Source organism: Amblyomma maculatum, chromosome 2, assembly GCF_055883805.1.
Source record: "Amblyomma maculatum isolate TAMU_Amacu chromosome 2, ASM5588380v1, whole genome shotgun sequence".
In the NCBI taxonomy this organism is placed as follows: Eukaryota; Metazoa; Arthropoda; class Arachnida; order Ixodida; family Ixodidae; genus Amblyomma; species Amblyomma maculatum.
Genome location: NC_139345.1, coordinates 119,287,207 through 119,301,559, shown reverse-complemented (window position 1 = coordinate 119,301,559; position 14,353 = coordinate 119,287,207). Strand labels below are relative to the sequence as shown.

Below are 14,353 nucleotides of genomic sequence, written 5' to 3'. Positions count from 1 at the left end.
CTCCAAAACCGGTCATTACTTTCCTGATAGCGGTAAATTCGTAGCGATAACAGAAACGAAAGGTCTCAATGTGTGAGTGAAGTTCGGAAAGCAGAAAAATAAGAGAACTACCTAAGCAAAATAGAAAAAAAAAAATAAAGGCCAGATGATGAAGAAAGGTAAGGCATTAAACAATTGCTTCCTATGATGTGAGAAATGGCGCGACATTGTATCCCCAAAATACATTCAATGGCCGAAGACTCATCGGCCGTTTCTCCACGCGCTAGACAAAAAGACAGCGGTCCCGCTGCGGCTGCTCGCAAGAAAATGCTTCTGCGAACTCGCTGGTATTCGTCGCCAGGTTGCACAAGCTGTGGCCCTCAGGGTCATCGCAGTAGTGGCTGCAGAAGCTCACGAAGAAAGTTTGGGCTTCCGACAAACTCTCAAGGCCCCTTATCCTGTGCAAGCCGTAGGTGGTACCGGAGCTGCTCTTGAGCGCGTTCAGTGCCATTTCGAGCGCGAACAGGTCGGCTATCATCCGCTTTTCGCCCTTGGAATGCGTCAGGTCCCACTTGCAGTTCCGCGTCTGTTCCCACCAGGACTTCTCTCGCCCCACGTGATCGAGGCGCCTGCCGTGCTCATCAACTGCCCTGGCCAACGCTCTGGCTAGATGGAAGCCTAGTCCGCTGTAGGCCATAGCGCACGAACCGCTTTTCATGTATGACGGTGGGTAGAACGCCCACAGAGCGATGCGGATCCAATTGTGGCTGTAAACGTAGAGGACGTTGCCCAGAGGCCAACTGTAACGTGCGGTCATCAGGCTTCCATAGTAGCGGTTGGTTAAAGACGTCCTCAATGCCTTCCTTGACTTCATCCAGATTGCGAAGAAGGTCTCCTGCTGTTGTGAGGGAAAGTTGTCATAGAGGGCATCCAGCGTGTCCAGGTGGAAAAGGGGCTCCGGAGGCCAGAAGTAGCGGCCCGCTGCCGTCTGGATCTTCGTGACGGCCATGGTCTTCGTAGCATTTGACACGCTCTGCGAGCCGGTGATGGTGTTCACCAGGGCGGCAGCCGTCCACTTCAGGACGTCGGAGACCCTGCGGTGATCACGCTCCAGGAATCGATGCGCAAACGAAGAGGCCAGATGAGCAATACCGAAAGACTCTTGGACGGCCAGGAAGCAGAGGGTGTAGGTCTCGATTCCCTCGGCAGCAGTGTTGTGTAAGCCGTCAAATCTGGAGGTGGCGGTCCAGGCGTAGACATAGGCGAACATCCAGCCAGTGACGTTTAGCGCCCTCTCGGCTGAGAGGGTACTTATAAGGGCGAATATTCTGGCGAGGTACGGTTTGTTCGATAGCAGCGCCTCGGTGTGCGACGAAATATTGAAGTCGAAGATAAGGTGCTTCTTAAGAAGGGCTATCCACTTGTCTGAAGAGAAGAACCCTGTTATATCCCCGATATTTTGAAGTGGCACTGTGACGTCGCGCTGGTCGTCAGCTTCGAGCGACAAGAGCGTGCCGCGAACTGCTATATCGTCGCGACGCAGCTTTTCGAGATCTTGCTCCTCCACCTCGACCGTGTCATTCGTCAAAAGCGACGATATGTTGCGCACCAAGGCCGCATAGTCCTCGTAGTTCAGCTCGCACATCTGCCGCATTCGATGCCAGGCCAGTGGGCCCAGCTCTCTGACCGTAACCACGAAGGAGCCGTCGATATCCGAGTAGGCTGCACTAACGTCGAACCATAGCGCCACCCTCCAGTTGATGGAGAGGTCCAGAAGCACGTCGAGTAACTGCATCGGTTCCGCGTCGATTACGGTAGGCTGCGCTGGCCACGGGATCCCAAGCTCTGCCATGAACTGGGCTAAATCTCTCACGGAGTCTTTGTCTTCTGATCGCTGGGCGCACTTCTCGAGAGCGTTGAACGCTTTCATAGTCGCAGTAGACGTGTGGTTCTCTTCGAGTCCTGGTTGAATCAGCACGTGCAGCACCTGCGGTATGTAGGCAGCGTCTCTCAGAACTTTGACGGTTTCACGGAGGAAAGCAACAAAATGAAAAAAAGAAAAAGCGTGGAAGGCGCGGTTCATCCACCGCTTTGACGGAAAATTCGGGTGGAAAGTATGAGTAATCCTTACACCACTAGAATACAAGGTGCATTGTGTGCCCTTTATGATGGTGCTCCGCGTCCGCGAAGAGTTCGTTGTAAATCCCGCCATTTACAATAGTAAACTCCTTCCGTCCCTTTCCTTGCCGCCCTATGTTTAGGGGCTACCATGTTTCGCGGGGCCATCTATTGGGTACAAGCCGATAAACTAGGTTCCATACAACCCTTGTCTCGTGCTCTCATTTACCAGTGCTGGTAGCATAGTCGACTTCCTTGTTTACTTCGCTCTGTTTGCCGATTATTTCATTAGGGAAATGGGGGAAGCTACGGCTGTTGCTTCACGCTCCAGATTAGGACGAGGAAAACGGCTCGTTATTGTCTACGGGAAAAAATGTAACGTGCGACGTTGTCCGTCACACATTCGTTGTGTGTGACATCGTGAGATCATATGATAAGGCTAGGAGCGTATTGCTAAATGAGGTGACGTCATGACACCAAGGAATTCTGGTAATGGTTTATTAAAGAAACATCACAAATCAAATGAAAAAGACAGTGTTGCTGGCCGTGGCAAAAGTGACCCGAGCTGCGACTGGCGGAAATAAATGGGACAGGCAATGATTGCGAGAAGTACAGAAGGTAGTGATAGCAAGGAAAGGGTCAGACGTGAACATTATTTACGAAATAGAAAGGTTGCACCATGTGACGTGGCCGAGTTCAAGTTAACAGGTGTGGTGGCAAATGGCAGGTGCGCTGGTCTCGTGACAAAGCTGAAGGAGGTGGCGGGTTCGGCTTAGCAGGCAGCTACGCTTGGTTGTGTGCAGACGTGTCCAGAGCTCGGCATATAAGGTTCGAATGGCTCAGGGATCAATGTCGCATGCTTATCGGAGTGGAAAATCCCGGTTAAGCCGAGAGGGCTTCTGCGAAGTATGCGACCATGAAATATCGGCGGATACCAGGCAACGCGAGTTCGGTGAGCAGAAATGATGGACAAGATGAAGGCCGAGTGGACTCCGGAATTTAATGCTATCACGCTCTCAACACGCAGTGTAATTCAGCGTCTCCTCCCTTTTTGCTTCCTTAACTCAGCTGGTGAGCGACTCAGAGTCGTCTCTAACGGTGGGCTCGGAACACTCAAGGAAGGGTTAACGTACCCCGCCGCGGTGGTAGAGTGGTTATGGTGCTCGGCTACTGCGCCTATATAAGAATGCGGTATCGAATCCCGGCCGCGGCGACCGCTTTTCGTTGGAGGCAAAAAGCAAGGCACCAATTTACTGTGCTATGTCAGTGCACGTTAAAGAACCCCATATGGTCGAAATTTCCGGAGACCTCCACTACGGCGTCTATCATAACCGCTCTGGAACGTTAAACCCCATAAACTATGCGACTCAATGGTGAAGAAGCAGAAACAAGAAAACACGCTGTTTTAAAAGGCTTTTTGAATCGTTATGCGTGGACAAATCCACCAGTTAAGTCCCCAGTAACTTCTAGTGGCATCGTTAGCGAACGCCGATGCTGTCACGCCACTCTTGCGTCGTCAGCCATTCGGAATAATAGATGAAATGGCGAAACTTGCTAGCCAACCAGAGGAAACGAACGAATACAAACCAGCTTTCCCGCCAATAGCACTTCATTCAATGCATACAGTATTTATCAACAGATGGTGACACAGCAATGTCTGCTTTGCGATGCCTCGATAAGAGCGCTGATACACCTTGTCGGCCTTGTTCAATCCTTCTTTACTACGACTTAATCTAGCGAAGGCTACCTTTGGCAAAACAGAGCGATCTCCTATAGGCATGGCTTCTCAATCTTTCTTGCACCCCAGCAGCTATCTATCAACATGTGCGAAAGGGAAGAAGGTGAGAGTGAAAGCGGAAAGAAACAGGTGCCGTAGTGCAGAGCTGCAGAGTAATTTCGACCACCTGGGAATCTTTAACCTGCACTGATATCGCATGGTAAACGACCGCGTTTACTGAGTCCACCGAAACGCGGCAGCCGCGGTCTGGAATACCTGTGAACCAAGAGTGATAGGCGTATGGTGTCTGCTCGGACGTAGTTTTTGCGCGCAACGAGGGCCAAATGAGCTTTTTCTGTACGCGGATATGAAAGTGTAGATCTTGCAATGCGTAGAGCTCAAGTTTTAGGGATCATTTTATGTTTAGCGCGAAGACCCTGCGCTTGATGTGATAGCGTTACTGGGACAGCATTTCGTGCTAGCCAATACAACTCGGGCTGACCGTTATGCGCAGTGAGAAGCCCTATAGCCTCAATGGCTAGATCCACTGACCCTGCGGTATGCACTAATGCCGCAGTCATACACAGTGCACCCAGGATTCTGTTGTCAGGGGTAGTACTTAAGTTTCAAAGATAGTGAAGCATACCACATATGCTTTTACATAGCTGCAAGAGGAAAGTCCAGTACCCGGCAAACCAATTTCAATTTTCTTCTTTTCCTCTTCTTTCCCTCCTAGACTTAAATTGCTGCTGCGTTTGCTTGCTTCTTAAGCATGGAAAAAATTCCAGAGGGCACTTTGGACCACTAAAGTCCGATGAGGAGAAAGCTCTCCCTCTCTTCTTTCACTCCCACCTTCCTCCCTCCCTTTACAGCGTGGTACATGTGTCCGCGGAGAATTGTGGCAGATACTACGCATTTTTCAGCAAATCAATTTAAAACGCCGCTGATGCCTGCTTTACTAACGCCTCCTAGCCATATGGATCTGCTTCTGTTTGCTTTGTTGTGGCTGTAGGAAGAAGGAAAAGAAAATGCACGGGCCTGCTACTGGCTCTGTAACTGAGCCACCTCCGCTGCCTCGTGCGGACAGAAGAGAATATGGAGAAGAAAGAAAAAGAAGAGAGAGAGAAAGACGCGCGCCGCAACAGCTGTCGTCCACCACAGAAACGGTGGCGGGTGCAATGACGGCCTACAACAGATAAAATCCGGTGGCAGGCTAGCCCCCGCCGCAAGCGGCGGTGACCTACCTGTCCCAGCCCCACCAGCGCTAAGATCATCCACCCTCCCCCCGTCCCGTGCTACGACGTTCGAGGAAGCGGTAAATGAAAGGCGCCGCACGGACGCCTGGATCGGACGCCCGGCGCGGTCGGCTTCGTATATGCATTTGTGTGTGTGTGTGAACAACTTTTATTTCCACCAGAATGGAGGCCACCTACTCCCCGCCCTCGGCACGCAGGCCTAGGGGACGGGGGCAGGGACTTCCACGATTAGAGGCAGGCAATGAGGTCTTGTTTCCTTGCGGACTCTTCCACCCGACGGATGGCTTGCTTCTGAAGAGTTGGGTCCTCGCTCCGCTGGAGGGTTTCCCAGGCTTCTCTACTAAGTATTTTTGTCTTAGCCCCTGAGGAGTTAGCACATTCCCAAATTACGTGGTTGAGGGTCCCTCTCTCCCCACATTGCTTACACTTATCGTCCTGTCGCACATCATTCTGGACGTAATAGGCCCAGACCGGGTGGATATAATTCCCTGCCTGTAGATGCCGCCATACGGTCGCCTTTTTGTTTCTCAGATGCTTATCTGGTGGTGGCACCAGCTTTCAGCTTTGTCTATAATGTTTTTATTATTTCTATGTAATTTTCAGGTGGCTCCACGGTTACCCGTAAGTAAAGATCTCGGGCTAACTCGTGTGCCGCCTCGTTACCAGGAACAGACGCGTGCGCTGGAGTCCATATTAAGCTTAGTTTTCGATTAAGCTGTTTACCGGTCAGGATTCTCACCACCTCTGATGCGATCCTGCCCTTTGCGCAATTGTAGATGGCTGTTTTGGTGTCACTAATTATGAAGTTTGCTTCCGTTCCCACGCAAGCCAGCGCTATCGCATGCAACTTCTTCAGCTGTTTCAGAGTTGCGGCTTTTGATAGTGGCTGCCGTTACTGGGGTGCCTCGGCCGTCGACTACCGAGGCTGCCGCCGCACCCGACTTCCCAGTCGCCGCATCAGCGTATGCAACTGCCTTGCTGTCCAGTGGCTCAAAGCGCTTTTTGAGTGATTCGATCTGCTCTCTTTTGCCTCCTTTCTGCGTTGTATATGGGTTGTATGTGTCGAGAAAGAGGGGAGATGGTTAGCCTATCTCGGTATATCTGTGGGATGCTCGACTTTTGTTGCAACCCTCTATCTGTCTGCAGGCCTACTAAATTTAAAATGGCTCTTCCTGTATTTGTCTGACAGCCTTTCGAGTTGCGACATTCTGCCAGCCTCTGCTATTTCTTCCCACGTATTGTGTATCCCCATAGCGAGCAGCATCTTTGTGGATGTACTCATTGGTAAGCCCAGGGCCCTTTTTATGCATCGTCTAATGAGTGCTTCTAATTTTTTTCCTCTGCTCTAAGGTTTAAATATGGCGTAGAGTAGCTTATGCGGCTTACAGAATATGCCTGCATAGGTCTGATCAAGCGCTTTTCTTTTAATCCTCGGCCATTTTCTGTTCTTACAGCCACAACAAGAGAAGATACATGGGCCTGCTACTGGCTCTGTAGCTGAGCCACCTCCGCTGCCTCGTGCGGACAGAAAAGAGAAAGTAGAGAAGAAAGAAAAAGAACAGGGAGAGAAAGACGCGCGCCGCAACAGCCGTCTTCCACCACCTAAGCGGTGGCGGGTGCAATGACGGCCTACAACAGATAAAATTCGGTGGCTGGCTAGCCCCCGCCGCAAGCGGCGTTGACCTACCGTCCCAGCCCCGTAGGGTCAGGAACTGCTACCCACCTGTTCACCTGTTGTTGTTGTTGTGGCTGTAGGAAGAAGGAAAAGAAAATGCACGGACCTGCTACTGGCTCTGTAGCTGAGCCACCTCCACTGCCTTGTGTAGACAGAAGGAAAAACAGAGAAGAAAGAAAAGGAAGAGGCAAAGAAATACGCGCGCCGCAGCAACAGCCGTCGTCCACCACCGAAGCGGTGGCGGGTGCAATGACGGCCTACAACAGATAAAAAAATTACCGACGATTACGTTACTTCCTAATGCGAAATTTGAGCGCAGCAAATAAGCTGTTCCACCTTTTCGATAGATTGAGGCAAAGAAATCGAGCAACACATGTATGCGCTATCACAGAATTTTTTTCGTCTCGCTCATGGCTCAGAAAGAACTGGCAGATAATTTCGCAGTGGCGAACGGCAGCGGCAATTTCGGCTCGGGCGGTGCACATATACAGATCCGCCGCCACCGATCTGGCTCTCTGCCACCGCTCAGGGGTTGCATTGGAGGAGGAGCGAAGAAAGGAATTAAGTTCGAGCCGGCGCTTTGACAACCGGAGACTCGCAGGAAGAGGGGGGAGGGGGGCGGCGTGTACACCCAGCGGCAAACGATGGGGGCAGAAGCGCGCGCAGCAAGCGGACAACGCGATAAAGGGAGGAGGGAAGAGATAGCAGCGACTGACTCATGCTGACGCCGATAGTGAGTCAACCCCAGCTGCGGAGTTGGTTTCAGGGACAACGCCGCCGATGCCGACACAAACAATATGATACCCTCGCTTCCGCAGCGCCAAGAACCAGGTCTAGCCGTGGGAAGGTGGTCACGTATTCGTCGACGTGCCGGGGCCTACGTGAAATAACCGGCGCGTCGGCAACTGAAGAGCACCCTATCCGCCACACAGGAACAGGGGGGGGGGACCCTCCCCTCCTCTTTCTGCATGGCGGCGGTGTTGTATGCAGTCACGTTATCTTGACTCTCTAGCAGCGTCAGCGGCATCCAGCGGTATCAGTCGGTCGCTGCTAGCGCTGGGGGGATGAAAAGGGGGCGGAGCTGGTTACGAGGCCGACGCCGACGCGAAACCCAGGAACGGACGCCAAAGAGCTGCGCTCTAAAATTCGGTGGCAGGCTAGACCCCGCCGCAAGCGGCGGTGACTTACTGTCCCAGCCCTACTACCCACCTGTTGTTGTTGTTGTGGCTGTAGGAAGAAGGAAAAGAAAATGCACGGGCCTGCTACTGGCTCTGTAGCTGAGCCACCTCCGCTGCCTCGTGCAGATAGAAGAGATTAACTGATTTGTTTATAGGAAGAGAAAGGGGCGGTAACTGTCTCACTTGTTTTCTGTGGACACCGCAACCGCGCCGTAAGGGAAGGGAGAAAGATGGGAGTGAAAGTGGAAAGAGAGAAAGAGGAGCCGTAGTGGAGGGCTACGGAGTAATTTCGACCACCTGGGGATCTTTAAGCAGATAGAAGAGAATATAGAGAAGAAAGAAAAGGAACAGGGAAAGAAAGACGCGCGCCGCAACAACAGCCGTCGTCCACCACCAGCGGTGGCGTGTGCAATGACGGCCTAGAACAGATAAAAATTCGGCGCCAGGCTAGCCCCCGCCGCAAGCGGCGGTGACCCCCCTATACCAACCCCATCTACCCACCTCCGAGTAGCGTGCCTTTTTTATACCGTCACTCAGCGCGCCTCTTTTATACCGTCACTCAAAGTGTAAGCGCAGCGCCTCTAGCGGGATAACCGCCGGCCGGCGTGACACGATCTGGGATGCGTATTACTAAACCATATCCCATAGGAGCACTCGAGCAGATGACGCTCTGACGCGATTCCTCTGCGCAGCGCCACCTGGTGACAGATAGGGGATACGAATTTAAATGCCACTGTTCCCGTCGTTCTCGTGGCGCAATGGATTAACACCACCCATCTCTGCACTGATGCATCCGGGATCGCCTGACGACTAGACCCGGTAGCCCATCTCCCGCAGCTGGTATGACGTCATAGCAAGCGTGGCGCTTCTAGCGGGAGAACCGCCGGACAGCGTGGCACGATCCGAGATCGCCCGACGACATGGCTTGGTAGCCCATCTCTCGCAACTGGTATGCCGTCATAGGTCATCCACGGTTGGTGCTTAAAGGTCAAAAGTGGCACGATTCGGAATTACGCGAAAGCCCATTCATGGGCGTAATATTGCTTTCGCAATAAAAATTCCGCTCCGACCTCTGCTTCTATGATAGGCGCGTCAAGTTGCTCATGAGCGGCTCCTATTGGTGTCCCCCATGTACGTGTTTGCTACTTTGTCCAGAAACTCCTCGTCCGTCCCCTCGAAAGCATGTCTGGTTTTCGATAATCTGATTACTGATCGGGTTTTTGATTTAGTCGGGTCTAGCAGGGGCCTTTAGCAGACTCCACGTCTTAGAGAGGCTCATTCTTTTTCCAACACAATAGGGAGATCGAGGATTATTCGATCGTATATTCATGAATCGCCTGGTGATATCACAACCTGTCGTGACGGTACATCGCGCGCTCCTTGTCGAACAAAACCAGCATTTCATTGAACGCATCAAAGTTCACCAGCGTTCTATATTTCGCTTACAGGAAAGGAAAGGCGCGGTATCTGTCACTCGCGGAATTCCGCTGTCATTTTCATGGTAGACAAGGGAAATTACGAAGAGCGTTTCACGATCCGGGACGTGTCGCAGTTGGCAAAGCGCTGGGCAGGGGATCCAAGGGATGAAGATTCAATTCCAAACATATACTCCTTCCCAACAGTGTAAAAAAACATGGTCTATGGTTTCTGGCTTCCTGCATATTAAACAGTGTGATCCCCAGGGTATGAATAATCCCCTTTTCTTCGAAAACGTTTTCACCGGCAAGGTTTCGGTGTGCAATTTAAAAAGAAAGTTTTTGCTCCAGGCATCACCTGCATTCCTTTTACCCTTTTTAAAACATCTGCACCTGGGCCTCCATCTTACATGGCCCTGTACAAAGGCACAGGGAACACTATGTCACACAATGCACGATACAATTTCTTTCGTTTTACTGTAGACAAATAATCACTCGAAAACCGCGCCGAAAGGGAACGCTAATGAAAGATTTTCCGCTAGACCCGCATGACATTCGGTATACTTATGCGTAGAAAGTGAGAATGGGGTACCATTTGATTTAACTATGCTCATGGGCCTCCACTGTATATGGTGCTCAAGAATGGCGGGTTACTATTGCGATAAATATGCACGGCCTGACAGAATTTATTTTCGGGAAAGCGCGTGGACAGGTATTTGGCAATCCAGAAAGCTACAGCAGAACCTCCCGAGTGGTTCTCAAGGCTAGAGCTTTTGTTGTGTATGCGTGCATTTTAGTGTGCCATATGTAAATAGCGTATGTAAATAGCATATGAGTGATTTTTGTTGATTTTCTCGTGTCAAGACTAGGCAATAAAGAAAAAAAAAGATGAAGGTTCGATTGCCGGTGGAGACCAGGTTTATTAATTCATTTTTAATTCTCGCTCTCGAGAGCGTGACACACCTGCTGACAACCTTCTGCCGACAGTTCGATGAGGCATTAAAGGCTTTCGCCTTAAAAGAACGAAGACATATTGCGCACCTCTGCAGACGATGCCGCAGACGATACCCTCCCGTTGCGGTGGCTCGAACTGTGCACGCCGTGCAGACGACGGCGCAGACGACACTCCGGCCGCTTCTGCCGTCTGCGCGCGAGCAACCCCCATCGAGCCAGCAGCCGGGGTATCGTCAGCGCCGTCGCCATGTAACGGTGCGCAATTTGTTTTCGTTTGTTCGCCATGCCGTTTGAGAGCTCCTTCTTTCACGTAGAGCAACTGTAGGCTGCCCAGGTTCAATGACCGCACTATGAAACAGTGAATCGCACGTAGCAGCGTATTGGACTCCTGGAGAAGATTGTGCGATTAGGAGAAACACCAGCTCACAGCGCACCTGTCATGGATATGTGTGGTTTCACAGCACACACTTATCGCTCCGTTCTAAAAATAAAGTTTCCAAATGTCAGTGCATATTTTGTCACAATGCTCTTCAAAGTACACGGCAACTGTGGTCGACTAGCTGCCTACACGCTGAAATGAGAAAAACGGAATATTTTGTCTTTGTTAGTCATGCTCCCGTACTGAGCCGAATCGAAATGAAGTTTCATAATTTTGCAATATGTTTCAGAGCGTACTGACATTTTCTTTACGAAGGGCCGACGTACTTTCACTGTGCAATCATAAAAATGCGTTTAAGGCTTCGTTTACATGTATTTCTATGAGGCGCATTCCCACTTTGTACGCCGATGATGCCGCTAGGGGCGCGCACGCCGCCCTGGAGTCGTTACACAATATACATCTCGCGGCACGCAATTCAAATCACTGCACTTTCGCCATTATCGCATGTACAGTGCAGACGTGCGACGAACTTGTTTGAAGCCGACCGCAGTAGTGATCTGCGGCGAAAGGGACTCGCACTTGCGATGCGGCAACAATTTCACAATGGGGGAGAGGGAAATTGTGGGGTCACTTAAGCTCCGCCTGTAAAGGTATGACGGGGCAGCGATGGTTCCCGTTTTCTGGCTATCCTTACGGGTCTTCGCTGACATGTACGAAGCTTCGCACTTCCTGCTTTCACCCGAAGTGTGGACGATACTGTACATGCATTTTACTACTCGCTCAATCACTAACCATTCAGCTTGTACTTCTGTTATCCCACACAAGCGCCCTAGCATACTGTCTGAGCTACCACGTTGTGTGAAAGGCCACCAGACATAGATATAAAGGTTCGCTTTAGTAAGGCAAAAGCTATGTTGTGTCCTAGCTCACTAGGCTATGTTGTGTCCGCAAAATCTGTCATCAAAATGTTGTCGCCGGATGTGACGTTATCACCTGGATATATCACTTCGGTTCATTAGTCATTAATGGTAGCAATTAACGAATGATAAAAATAATTATTACTATATTGATGACAATTATTTAAATTATTTAAAGATAATTAGTGATAGGTAGTTCGTGATAAGACAATTAGTAGTGTGTAGTTAGTGATAGGCAGTTAGCAAAAAGGTCGCAGCAGCAATAATGCTTTCGAATTCTTCCAATGCAGTTTCTACAGTGACGAGTCTTTTTTTTTTTTTTTTTTTTCATCATACGAATGTGCCTGCGTGGCCTAGGTGTAGTGTGACTGATTCGGGATCAAAAGCTATCGGTGGGTTCGGTCCCGTTTCTCTCTAATCTCAAACAAGAAGCCCGATTGGTAGTGCCTGGCAACTCGCGACCTCCGGACGTCATCCTAACGTCATACAACCAGGCGACCAATCCTTGCCCGGCCATGCAACATGCCAACAATCACCTGTCAGATGGATGCCGCTCGCGAGTTTTTCACAACGCCGGCACTTGAGTATTCAGAGTATTTTAACGCACCCGCTCTCAAATATTACAAATGCGTCACTTTTAGTGCAGGTAACTTCCTAACTCTTTCGGCGTTGCCTGCACTTAACAGATAAAAGCATGAGTTTTGTGACCACACACTCCCTCGAGCATGGACGTACAAACCCGTACGTGACAACAATTCTTTTATTTTTAAGACAATACTCATTATTTAGACCACCAAGCCAGCCTATCGCCCTATACGCAATGCCTGCACTGACAGACCGAGGCCTAGCACTTGAACCCCTGTCCCATCAGAAACACCGCTGAATTCATCGAAGAAAAATTAGCAGTCACTATATTTATATGCAGGGGTTCTGACCTGCGCGCCGTTCGTGCTGTGCGGGGCGTCGTCGACGGAGGCGTCCCCTCCGCACACATACGAGTTGAAGTCGCGGCACGGGTCGGCCGACACGTTCAGCGTCCTCAGCAGGCGCCGTGCGTGCTCGAGGCAGTCGTCGGTGGAGCAGACGTGCGCCCTGAGCGATGCGTACGCGGGGATCTTTCGCACCAACACGAGCGCGAAGGCCGCCACCACCACCAGGCACAGGACGACAGCCGACCAGAGCGTGGCCTTGGGAAGGCTCCGCTGTTCCACGCGGATAGCCGTCGGCACCCAAGGCAGGGCGGTCGGGGAGGAGACCTGCTCGGTGCGCAGACTCGCACTGAGGATGGTTCGCGGATTTGTATCGATTGTATATACTTATAGGCCTGATATGTTGGCCAACAAGGAGCGAAGCAAGAAGTCGAATTTAGATATTCGCTTATCAACCCCAATTTGAAGCTACATCGTAAAACTACGCGCGAGTCTCCACCATGATATTCATGATATATATCGGGCAAGACACGAGAGCAGCATGGGTAAGGTTGAGCAAAGCCCAGACACGTGTGCACACAGTGAGAATGTGCAGAGGTGCTTTCATCCATCATGGTGGAAACAGCGCTAACAGAGGACGGAGCGAGAACACAACACAGCCGCTGCCCAACAAGCCCAATTACTCTCCACTCTTCTACGCTCTGCTCTAATTTCGGATTTTCTGCGCAGCATACACCCTACACTAGAGAGGTGTGCACACCAGAGATCACTAAAACATATCCCTTCGCCCTTCCCACCGTGCTTCCCCGTCTATGCCTAAGAAGTAAACCCTCTAAACAAACTTGCATTCACAAAACTCAGTGCTGTACATGGATTGGATCCTCCTTGCGTATATATGTTCTGGATACTGTTTTGGTCTCATATCAATGATCATGCCTTAGTACTCCTCCACTTAAATTCGAAGAGCCGCTAGTCATTTCCGTTTGCTTCTATGTTAGCGAGTCTGTTAATTCCCCTCATTCGTCAACCCATCTCGGATGCATAAATTACGTGCGACGATGAAGGGACCACCTGACACACAGGGTAACCGGTCCAACGTGATGACAATTGCACAAATACGTACCAAGAACACTCCAGCCAAATTGGATGAGCCTCAACACTAGGAGAACGCAAAAAATGTCCGGAGGGCAACATTTTTCAAAGCCACCTTCCTTCCCTGTCATTAATTCATTTATCATCACCATCATCATCATAATCATCATCATCATCATAATTATTATTATTATTATTATTATTATTATTATTATTATTATTATTATTATTATTATTATTATTATTATTATTATTATTATTATTATTATTATTATTATTATTATTATTATTATTATTATTATTATTATTATTATTATTTTCAAACCGACTATTTACCTGGCCGTGCCTGTCCGGCGATGTCATCCTTCCCGCTGGCTGAGGGTCATGCTTGGGCACACGCCTGTTGCGCAGACGCCAGCGTCCGCGACTCAGCCGGCGTCCCCTGGCCGAGGAGGGGCGCCTGTCGTGCGGTTCGGGCTGCAACTGCGATCCACAGGTGGTACCGAGTCCGTCCATGATCCGGGATCTGGCTTTGGAGGCGCGTATCCCGGACAGCCTGCAGCTCTCGAGAGAGGCGCACCTGTGCAGTAGCGACTTGCGATTTCGGAAGTGTACCGCGTCTGGGAAGTCGCGCTCGTCTTGAAGTCCGTGCTGGTCGAATGGGTGGGGCCTGTTCTGCACTGGATGTGCCTGAATGTGCGAAGCTGACGGTATTTCCTTCCGAGTGGTTTCAGGGTCGGGTTG

The 14,353-nt window shown here is 50.5% G+C and overlaps 1 protein-coding gene across 1 annotated transcript; it reads right to left on the bottom strand.

Moving 5' to 3' along the window:
- Positions 1 to 262: 262 nt before the first annotated feature.
- On the bottom strand, positions 263 to 14,125 carry LOC146199699 (neprilysin-like). Its single transcript, XM_084592180.1, has 3 exons — positions 13,946 to 14,125; positions 12,524 to 12,844; positions 263 to 1,966 (listed from the first exon to the last, which is right to left on the bottom strand). Exons 1-3 carry the CDS (start codon positions 14,123 to 14,125, stop codon positions 263 to 265), a joined length of 2,205 nt encoding a protein of 734 aa, XP_084448306.1.
- Between the last annotated feature and the right edge of the window lie 228 nt (positions 14,126 to 14,353).